We start from the raw sequence: 11,594 nt of genomic DNA, 5'->3' as shown, positions 1-11,594 counted from the left end.
TTTTTTTTTTTTTTTTTTTTTTTTTTTTTTTTTTTTTTTAAAATAGTAACGCGTTTTATTAATTATTTAGAATTGCGAACAATTACATAATTAAATATAAAAACACTTAGAGCAGTACAATAAAAATAAATTGTAAAACCCTATAACTAAGTGATTTTCGAACATAAAATTATTTAAAATTCTATCCGTACTAAGTTACTAATAATATTATGTAAATATTTGCTAAACTAATAAAAAGGTAATTTCGTAGTCGTGTCCCATGATCTGTTTATATCTAACCCGTCTGTAATTTTTCCTATCATTTTGCCTAACGTTACTATTCCAATTCTATTTTTTAATATATTTTTTTCTTTTTTATCTGTTTTATCTTTTGTTTTTTCGTTTTTAATATTTTGTATATCTATATTTCTTTCTATACTACTACTATCTGACGCTGGTTTATTTAATCTCAATTCCCATTTTCTTATACCATCTTTTTCTTCTAATCTTTTGACTTCTTTGCATCGTAGTATCCATAATCTGTTTTTTATTTCATCGTATATAAAATTCCACAAATCTTTTATTACTCTTTGTTCTTCCTTAATTTTTGACAAATAGTTGAAATTATTGTTGAAAATTCCTCTCAATAATTCCCATTTTCTACTTTTACCTATAAGTATCAATGAAGGACTTTCGATTAAAGTTAGAAAATTACATAAGTGATTCCTAAGTATCTTTATATCATCATATTTATTATTAGCTTCTAGAAGAACTTCGTATTTATATGGTGATTCTTGAATTATTTCGTCGATTGAGTAATCATTGCTTTCACAGATCCAAACATGTTCCCAATCTTCTTCATATTTCTTGCATCTAATACATCTCGATGATTCTATTTTGTTAGTATTTCTATTAAAAAGTGTCTTATATGATGGCAATTCTTTCAAGATATTTTTAATTCTATATGACCGTTCATTCGTGTCTTTATCACCACATTGCCTGTTTGAAAAATTGGTCCTATTACTTATAAATTCCAAAGTCGTGACCCAATCAAATTCTTTTTTGTAATTATAAACAAATAAATCATCAAGTTTTTCGCTATTTAGTATCTCATTTTTCCAAATAGCATTTGTAATTTTCTTTCTCCAAGCTCTATAACCTCCTGATATTATTCGATTATTCCATATCACGTTAAATTCATTTATTATTAACGCTTCGTCGATTAATTCAAAATCATCAATTCTCGTGTCGTCAAAAATTTTAAAATCTAAAAATTCTCTCGATGTTTTGCGTATTTCTTTCAAGCAATTGGTTGTAACTTCATTCGCGTCTAACATATCGATTTCGTTGTTTTCTAAAAAATCTTCTATAAAAAGCAACTCTAAATAATATTCGCTATCGATTTTACGTCTATTACTACACTTGTTATTGAAGTCATAAATTAAATTCTTGACTCTATCATTTATTTCGAGAATTAATTCGCTATTTTCTGCTATAATTAATAACCCTAGAATAATACTTCTTAAAATAATTTTGTATTCGTTGTCGTAAATACTTTCATGTTTTGCAATTATTTGTAGTTCGTTGTTATTATTGTTTACGTTTTCACTTCTTATTTTCCATATTATGTTATAATAATATTTTCTTTTACCTTTATCGTCAATTTTTGTTTTGTTTTTTTTCACTTCTATTATTAAGAAAAATCTGTCTTTCCCAAAATCTGATTCTTTTCGTTCGAATATACTATTCTTGATTATATTAATAAACTCTTCACTCGCTTTTATCGTATTGTCAATCATTTCAATTCTTTTATTGTACAATGTATCTTTCTTTTCTTCGTTTATAGTATTTCTTAACCAAATATTCTTTGTTAAGATGTTATTTAGTGTTTCATATGGTCTTATAAAATCTTCTTCTTTTCTTTTTTCTATTTTTCTGCTAATCTCGTTTTCAATATATATTAAGCATTCCCCATTATCTTTTTTTTTACTTACGTTTCGATGACATCCTTCGCATCCTATCAAATTTGGCGAGTTATTTAGATCATCTTTGTTTCCTATCGTTATTAAATGTCTTCCTAATCTTTTGTATTTTTTACTAAATGATTTTTTCTTGTCTTCTACAAATATAAGAGATTCATCTGTCTCGCACCAAGTAATTATTTGATTTTTATTCGTCTTCTCATTTTCATCAAAATAATTGATGTTAATTTTTCTCTTTTGTGTGATACTTATATACTCATTTTTGATTTTCCTTGTTGTACCTTCTTTATCTTCTAATAATTTTGTTTCTATATTCTTGAACCATTGCGGTATTCTTCCTTGTGTGTTCAAATTTCTTTCTTTAATCAAATGTTTCCATTTTAGAAGTGTAATACCATCCGCTTCTAAAATATCTTCTATAAACATTACATCTTTTGTTTTTCTAGAAGACGCGCTTATATTTATATATTTTTCATCCAAAATATCTATTAAATCTATAGTTCCTCCTTTTATTCTGTGGTTTTCTTGATTTCTAATAATTTCGTGATTACAAATTTTAATATTTTCGATGTTTAATATTTTTACTGCGTCTAATATCCAATTGTTTTTCCTATTACTTATGATTGATAATTCGCCTGGACATTTTGAAGTCCAAATTTTATTTTGTTCTTGAATAATTTTTATCTTGAATATTGATTTAAGCTTTTCGTTGCCGTTTGCTTGGTATAATAGATTTTTGCATAGCATTTCTATTTGAATGTCATAAATATGTTTCAGACCTAATAATTCTTTATCGTATAATATAAAATTGCTTGTAGATTTCGCTAATCCAGCTCTTTTTTTGATGATCATATTAATTCTTGTCATCAATTTGTTGCATTCGGCTTTTTTTAGGACTATAGCTGCCAGTTGATATTCAATCCTTGGCATAATCACAATATTCCATACAGCGATTATCTGTTTTTCGTTTAATTTTTTCCAATTGAATATATTGCAAGCGCTATCTATAATCGAAATTATTTTCTTTTTATATATGTCTCTTTTATTGTCATGTCGAAAAAAGATTCCTAAGTATCTATTTCCATCTGCGTCATTTACTTTTTCGATTTTATTTCCTTCTATAGTTAAATCTTCGGTTTTGTTGTTTATTTTTATAAGTTCATATTTCGATACATTAGCTTTGATATCGTTAATCTGAAAAAATTCATGACATATATTAATTAATCTTTCCAATTGACTTTTGTTACTGCTTATTAACGTTGTATCATCCATAAATGCTGTCACGTTAATTGAAATATCTAATATTTCTTTTTCATCATTCTCTCTATTAATTATTCTTTCTTCATGAAAATTGTATCCCGTTTCATCTTTAATTTCATTTAATCTACTTAATAGAGTGTCGTAGAAGATTCTCCATAGGATCGGCGACCAGACCTCTCCCTGGTCTATTCCGTCCTCGACGTGGTAGCTATCTGTTAACTCATTATTAACGAGAATTTTGTTAGATCTATTTAATGAAATATCCATTACTAGATTAATAAAACTATTTGGCAATTTGATTCTTTCTAAACTCTTTTTTAGCATTGTCGTGTTGACTGAATCATATGCCTTCGATATGTCCATTAATAATATCCAAGCTTCCTTATTGTAATTATTAGCGTCCTCAATTATAGCTTGAATAATTTTTATCGGTTCTAACGTGCTTTCGTTCTTCAACGCCGCGAAGTTCGTATTCATCAATATTTGTTCTCTTGTTAAAATATCAGTTAATCTATTCACCAGAACTTTAAACCAAATTTTCCTAGCTGTTTCTAGTAATACTATTGGTCTAGTCAAACTCAGGTCTTGATTCCAGTCGGACCTTGTAGTTTTATTTATTGGGTAAATTATGCCTTTTTTCCAGTCATCTATCGCATTCTCTTCAAGCATGCTATCGTTGATTATTTCTAATAAGAGTTTTCTCGTCAAAGTCTTACTTTTTTTCCAAAAATCGTAAGATATACCACTTTGTCCTGGCGCTTTGTTTGATTTCAGATTGTTTAAAACTGATTCTAGTTCTTCCATTCTTATAGGTATCATTAAATTTTCATATATATCTTCGTCCACGTCTTCTTTAGGGCTATATATATCTCTCCATTCATGGTTAAATTCTATTTCGTCTAAATCTATTTCTCTTTTCCTTGTCCATTCTTTATAATGATTTAGGACTCTTGTTTTTATTTCTTTTTGATCTTTTTCGATTGTAATTTTACCTTTTTCTCTTACTATTAAGCTTGACATATTAATTTTTCCTTTTTTCCTTTCTAGAATCTTATTTATCATTTTACCTATATCTTCTTCTAAGTATAACTCTCTTTTTCTTATGTTAACTTCTATTTTTTTTTCGGTTATTTGTCCATATAATTTGTCCATTATCTTCTTTCTGTTCTTTTCTCTATCTTTTAGTTCTTTTCTGAATTCGTGATTTCTTAGTTTGTCTATGTTTAAATTATAATCGTTTCTTTTCTCGAATCTATCATGAGTTTTTATTAATTTGGCTATTTTTATTGCAATATAATTGCCTGTATCAGTTGTTCCCCAATTTTCAATCTCTAGATTTTCCTCAAATTCTTTAAAACTATATTTATATTGATCTGCACTTCTATCTCTCCATAATTTTGTAACTACTTTATCTACTGCTTTTATTATACTATGTTCTATATTACTTATCTTTTCTAAATGTTCGTATTCGTCTATCCATTTTTCCAGTATTTCTTCGTTCGTTCTTTCTATGTCGCTAATTGATTCTTTCTCCTTTCTATCATTTCTTTCTCTTTTTATTTCTGTTAATCTTATCTTCTTTTCCTTATTAACTATCTCCACTATTTTGTTCCACATTTGATCTCTATTTGAAATTTGTGTCGTATTTTGATCTAGGTCTTCTAATCGTTGTTCTACTTCCTCCGCTATAATGTTCCAATCTTTTTGATCTAGTTTTATATGTTTTATTTCTTTTCGTATGTTTCTAAGTTTTTTAATTTTGCTTTTCTCTAATTTTTCTTTGATCTTTATTTTGATCGTTAGCGCTCTGTGGTCTGTTTTGAAATCTGCTATGTCTAATATTTCATGACTTATAATTTCTTCGAGAACGCCTTCGCTTAAGAAAATGAAATCTATTCTGGACGAATATTCTCCACTCCTCCAGGTATCTAGCACATCTTTCTCTGTCGTCAGACATTCGTGAATATCTTGTAAGCCATGTTGTTTGATTGTTGTGGTAATTGGTTTTTCTCTTTTCTTTTTTCTGTCGTTAGCTGATTCATTGAAGTCTCCTAGTATTATCATTTCGTAATCTAAATTCGTTGCCTCGTTCATCCATTTCGCTAGTTTTGTTTCAATTATTTTAGTTGCTGGTTTGTCATTGTTAGGGTTGTATATTCCTATTATTCTAATGTTCTTTTGGCTTCCTCTAAATAAAATGTCTACTTTTATCGCGTGTCCATTTATTTTTTCTATTGCGTATCTCCTGTCATTGATTTCTTTTTTTAACAATATTAAAATTCCATTTTTTGTATTTTCATTGTTGTAGCTGCTATTGATACATTCGTATGCATTCCAGTCCATGTATATGTGTTTGCCTTTCGATTCTTTAAGCTTCGTTTCGCTGATTATCGCTATATCCCATTGTTCTTTGCCCAAGAATTTTCTTATCTCACCCTGTTTAACGTTATCATTCATTCCTCTTACGTTTATACAACCTATTTTTAAATTGTTATTTTTATCTTTTATATTTTCTTTTTGTTTTTGATTTTCATTGATTTCTCTTTTTTTATTTTTTTCTCTTTTAAAAATTTTATTTTTCTATTTGTGTTTGAAGCATCTGATCCGTCTCCTTCATCTCCTTTTTCTCCTGTCTCTTCTTCTATTAGTGTGTTTTGATGTGGTTGGCAATCAATAGCGTCTAGCCATTCGACGCCTATCATTGAATCTACTTCCTTCGTTCCAATCTCTGTCGTAGCTTCTGCTACTGTTGTTATTGTATCCAGTATGTTTTCCTGTATTACGTCCATTGTTATCATGGTCGTAATATTGTTGGTAATATTTTCCTTGTTGGTATCCTCTATATTCAAGTCTTTCAATTTCTCCAATATGATTATCATTGAATCGTCTTCTTGGGTTTGTGTTTCTTCCTCTATAGTTGGGGCCATTGTATCTGTTGTTATCGTTGTTGTCCTCGTATTGTGATTCGAAATTGAATTTTCCGTCGTTATTATATCTGCCGCTTTCTTGTCTGAACGGTCTGTTTTGATTTTCATTTCTATGACTTCTGTGTTCGTTCGTGTTTTTATTGTTGTCATTATTGAAGTAGCATTTGTTTGCATTGTGATTATTTTTCTTGCAGATATAACATCTCGCTCTGTTATCGAAACTTCTGTTGTAATTTTGTCCTTGGTATCTACCGTTAAATCTTCCTTGTTGGCGAAAATTACTTCCTTGTTGGCGAAAATTGCTTTGTTGTCTTCCTCCTGATTCTGCCCGAAAAAACCAAGTAAAAATTTGGTCTTTAATTTTTATTTTCCTTCCTATCGCTGCTTTTCTTTCTTCTTCGTTGTTAAAGTAAACATTCATTTGGTATGATCTTTTGTTTTTGTTATTCGATTTGTACCAATATCTTGCACCTGTTTGTCTTAGTATTTTGGCCACTTCGAGTTCATCAATTTCATTTGGTATGTCTAGCACGCTTGCGCTTATTTTCCCTCTTTGTCTGATCACGTGGTTTTTATAGTTAATCGGTTCTATTTTTATCATTCTGTTCTTCAAGAGAATTCCCCATGTGTTCATCAGTTCCTCTTCTGTACATCTTATTTCCATAACTAGTTTGAGATTGATTTTCCCGTATTGTTTTCCTTGTTGTGATATTTTTTGCATTTTACCTAACTTCCTTTCTACAGCTTCTATTACTTCGTTTATGTCCATTTTTTCATCGATTCCTGTTACCGATATCGTGATTGTTTTATATAGTTTGTTGAGCCATTCTAAGTCTCTGAAATTCCCTAGAGTGCCCTTTACTCTTCCGTCCTCCAAAAAATTATTTTTGGCTGTTTCTGTGAAAAAACCTACGTAGGTATATTCATTACCGTTTTTCATCATTCTTCCTAATGTGTTCATGTGATATTCTAGTAGTTTGTTGTTATTTATATATTCGATTATCGATTGGTCTGTTTGTGCGTCCCTGATTTGTGTGGTCAGGAGTCCCGCGAAATATTTCAGATCGTCGGCTGTTTTGGGTTTGTGCATTGATTCTTTACTTATTCTGGAATTTGCTCCCATGTCGTGATCGGCGGTAAACGCCATCGTAATTGATTGGTGCCTTGAATATTGAGAGTTTCCATTTTTGATCGTCTCCTGCATTTGTGAGTTTCTATTGGTGTTATGGGGTGTGTCGTTTGTTGATAGGTGTGAGCTTTTGTTGTAAATATTATATCTCCTTGTCATACTTTGGTTGAAATCTGAAGTGTCACTGGTTGTGTCGCTGTTCGTTTCCCACAGTTGGCCTTCGTTGGAGTCATCGCTCGCTTCTAAATCTTTTTCTATCATGTCTTTACATTTGTTGTATTTATCCAATTTTTCTTTGTCTTCTTGGTCGACCGAACCTAATTCCGTTACTATTTGGTGTTTTTTCATTGTCGAGTTCTTGAAATAATATTCTTCTTTTAGCTTCCAATTTTCTTCCATCATTCTTATCTGTTCATTCATTTCTATATGTTTTTGTTCAAGCATTTCGTTGTTGACGTTTTTGTATTCCTCCATATATCTTGTGAACTCTTGGTTGCGTATGTTGTTGTGTTCGTCTATGCATATCGTAATAATACCTCTAATAAAGCAACCTAAGGTTACGTCTTCTGCCCCTAAAAATTCTGCTAAGTCTTTGTCCGTTTGAGTTATTTCCATTCCTGCGTTTGTTAGTATTGTATTTCGCTCTTCGACGCTTTTTTGGGCGTATCCTTCTAAGGCTATAAATTTTTCTCTTGACGGTGTTATACCCATTTTACCGTTGTTTGTGTGTTGCTGCGGAATTCTATGTAAATCGGTTTATGCAGGAGAGAGTTTTTTTTCTCATCATTTGACCAAAATTTATAATAAATTATACATATACTAATAAATTTAACATATTTAACAAGTTTAATATATCTAATATATCTAATATGTTGTTATCTGGAAGAAACATTACTACAGAAAATTGACCTGTATTTATAATAAATTATACATATACTGATAAATTTAACATATTTAACAAGTTTAATATATCTAATATGTGTAATATGATTGACATGTTTGATATGCCAATCATGTTTAACATGTTTTAACATGATTAACTGTTAACATGTCGAACAATGATTAACATGTCGAACATAGTTAAACATATTAAACTTCGTAACACCGAAATAGCACATGATGATCACATGACAATATACAGTAAACAACCGCAGTCATAGCAGGATTGGCGATAGCCATAATCACATGGTTTACCTTGTGGATTGCATTGATCATATATGCAATTAGGATCAACAAAGTCAGCTAAAAAAAGAAAATCAAAATAAGACAAAAAAAAATATGAAATCAGAAAATCCAATTATTATTTACCACCACAGTATTGGCCTTGCGGTCTGCACCCATCACATGTACAAGGAGTAGCAACGCAACTAGCGGAGGTGCTAAAGACGAAGAAGGACAAAAGACTCAAGTTAAAACGATGATGAATAGTTCCGTTCATTTTCATTATAATTTTTTTATTGTTTTCTTTATTTTTATAATTTTTATAACAATTTATCAATGTGGTCAGTACTCTTATTTATATTAAGTTCAGAAAGTTCAATTTTCTTGACATTATGAATGACCCTTATTGTGTACTACTCCGTTAACCAAATGACCATCTTGAAAATTTCATAAAACAATTTTCTTTTTTGATTTCGTAAAGCTCGGCTTGATCAACAAAAAGGTCCTTTATCATAGAAAGGAAAAACCATCGGAACATTCTACTTTTAGTTAAATGTTTCTTGAGCTAAAATTAAACTTACTCATTTTTAGTTTCTCCGGCAGATTTCCTTCAAGACCAATAAATTCAATGTCGCTTTCATTGCTTTTCACATGTATATGTTTAAACTTTTAACGATAATGTGAAATTAATTGATTATAAATAATTCATTACGAAACCCGATATTTACAAATAATGAAAGTATAGTTTAACTGATAAAAAGTAGCATTCCGTTAATAATTTCGGACTAGCTCATATTTGACCCAACAAAAAAAGCAAAGAATGTATCAATAATAATGCCTCAATAAAAACGAAATGTGTTAAATTTGTTGCTCATGTGTAATAAATGTCTAAAAAAGCACCATTTTGTTTAATTTTTGTGTTTGTAATACAGACAAAATGGTGCTTATTTTGGACGTTTTTTGTACATGAACACAAATATAAAATGAATTTAACACATTTCATTTTTATAGATATGTGTGATTGACAAATAAAGGATAGATGGACTTACACATCTCCCTATTGCCTTCTTGTGTATTTCTCTGACAAAATATTAATGCTGTGTCATATGGCAATCGTGAAGACTCTTCACACTTTCAACGTTTTGCATGCCCTGTAAAAAAAGTCGATCCATTCCATCTTTTTTCCGTAAAAGGCTCATATTTCTGGAATTAATAATCTTATATCACGGAATCTATCGAATTTTTTTCATTCTCCGTGAATGGATCCGTGAAAGGATCATTTTTACGGAGTTTTTACAGAAATAATGGATAAAATTTTTTATAAGGATGTTCACATGCCGTTCTTAAACGACGGATAGATAACACGTGCATTGGATGTAATATCTTTGTTAAATTTACTTTTGAATTCTTGTACAAAATGATTTACAAGACGATTGTCAAAATCTTCACCAATAGAAGCAGGATCTCGGAATTGAGAAGTCCTCGGTCCTTCATAACATATGCTTTTGTCGTCACTATTTACTTATATGGTAGGCCCTGTGTTTGCCCTTAAAAATCTGTGTTAGTTATATCTTATTTTATTGTATATTACAAAGCTTATAGATTAAAATAGTTACTAGGAAACGGAAACCGTTGTGAAGAAAAAAAAAATTTGGATAATGTCACGTGAGAGCCAGAAACTCACGTGATCGATAATTTTTCATAATGGGCAGACACCGGACAAATATGTAGACCAAAAATTTCTGCAGCGTGGCTTGGCGAAATTTACTAAAGATAGAAATAAATTTGCGGTTTTTTTTCAAATGAAGGAACATTATTTTACTGTAAAAATGCTCGTAGTTCTTAATAAAAAAAAAATACAAAAAAATGTTTGTATCTGAAGTATTTCTCATAATTCTTTTTTATTTTATAAAATTTATTGTTTGATTTTTTGGTAATTAAAACTAAGTTTCTATCAAGTCTTGAAAACTTTTATAAGAATCATCTTTTTATTACGATTATTAAATAATACAAACCAATTTTGTAATAAATAAAGAATATAATAAAAAAATTTTTTAGGCGGTGCTCTACGTACTATGGAAAGTAGCATTGAACAGTGCTAGTTATAAATCAGACTGACAGGACTCGAAAGCGATTTTGCAGAAATTGATGCAAAATAGATTAGTCCAACATCAGTGGACTATGAATCACATATACCAAGGGCTCAGTAGTTGAGTGTTTATAATCACAAGAGGAATAACTACTCGTTCGGGATGTTTGTTACTCCTATACGAAGGGTTAACGCAATGTATGCGGTGCTTTTTGACTCAACCTTTTGAGGACTTTTTAGTTTACACCATAAAAAATGGTTATTAAATTTAGCAAAATCGACACATAATGACATAAATATCATCGCTTGACATACGCCGTTTTTATAATACGTAATAGAAAATTTAGTTTATTATTATAAATGTTCGTGTAAAGACACTTTATTAGAATGGAAAATTGGAAAAACAGTTCTAAGAATAACGAACAATCTAAAAAAGACCGTGAAATAATCTAAAGTTCTTGACTAAGCTTATTTAAAACAATTTGACAAGAATGTACAATACTTTCTTCTCCTCCTTTATGATAAGAAACAGTAGACACATTATTATTTTTAAAATCAATAATATTTACTTCACTTACTTTGGAAATATGTGGTCGTTCATCCGGTTCTTTGCTTCCAAAATAGATTAAAAATTATATTGCAACAACAAAAATAACAAAGATTGTACTACGAAATCATATTACACTTACATTGATAAAGTTCAATAAATTTAACATTCGTGTTCGGTACAGGCTCTTCTCTCAAATCATTAAGAATTTTCAACATAATATAATTACAGTATCTTCAAGTCCACCAGAACAAAACTCCCAAACTATATATATCAGGTTTCTCGTTATTACATGGAAGTTTTTGACCGACTGGATTGACATTCGGAAAGGATTTGACCTTTTCTTCATAATGGTGTAGTTAGGCCGAAAAATAATTAGCCGCAACGTGATCCGGACCCGGCTCAGGCGCAGATTGTCGTGGAATTCCAGGGGATTTTCTGCGATTAAACCGGGTCCGGATGATCGGCAATCAGGAATTCGGCTCCGTTTTACACCATTATCAATTACACCCCATAACAT

The 11,594-nt window shown here is 30.0% G+C and overlaps 3 protein-coding genes across 3 annotated transcripts; all 3 read right to left on the bottom strand.

Moving 5' to 3' along the window:
• Positions 1–227: 227 nt before the first annotated feature.
• OCT59_024651 (uncharacterized protein) lies at positions 228–1,316 on the bottom strand (the record flags this gene model as incomplete). The annotated part of the gene is made up of 1 exon (XM_066133030.1): positions 228–1,316. One exon carries the CDS (start codon positions 1,314–1,316, stop codon positions 228–230), a length of 1,089 nt encoding a protein of 362 aa, XP_065991579.1.
• Positions 1,317–5,891: 4,575 nt separating this feature from the next.
• OCT59_024650 (uncharacterized protein) lies at positions 5,892–7,988 on the bottom strand (the record flags this gene model as incomplete). The annotated part of the gene is made up of 1 exon (XM_025310938.2): positions 5,892–7,988. The coding sequence occupies one exon, from the start codon at positions 7,986–7,988 to the stop codon at positions 5,892–5,894; it is 2,097 nt and encodes a 698-aa protein (XP_025176811.2).
• Positions 7,989–8,400: 412 nt separating this feature from the next.
• OCT59_024649 (uncharacterized protein) lies at positions 8,401–8,721 on the bottom strand (the record flags this gene model as incomplete). Its single annotated transcript, XM_066133012.1, has 2 exons — positions 8,401–8,519; positions 8,586–8,721. The coding sequence occupies 2 exons, from the start codon at positions 8,719–8,721 to the stop codon at positions 8,401–8,403; spliced, it is 255 nt and encodes an 84-aa protein (XP_065991578.1).
• Between the last annotated feature and the right edge of the window lie 2,873 nt (positions 8,722–11,594).

This window comes from Rhizophagus irregularis, chromosome 5, assembly GCF_026210795.1.
Source record: "Rhizophagus irregularis chromosome 5, complete sequence".
Classification (NCBI taxonomy): domain Eukaryota; kingdom Fungi; phylum Glomeromycota; class Glomeromycetes; order Glomerales; family Glomeraceae; genus Rhizophagus; species Rhizophagus irregularis.
Note: the sequence above shows the minus strand (reverse complement) of the source record. Positions and strands in the feature narration are given on the sequence as shown.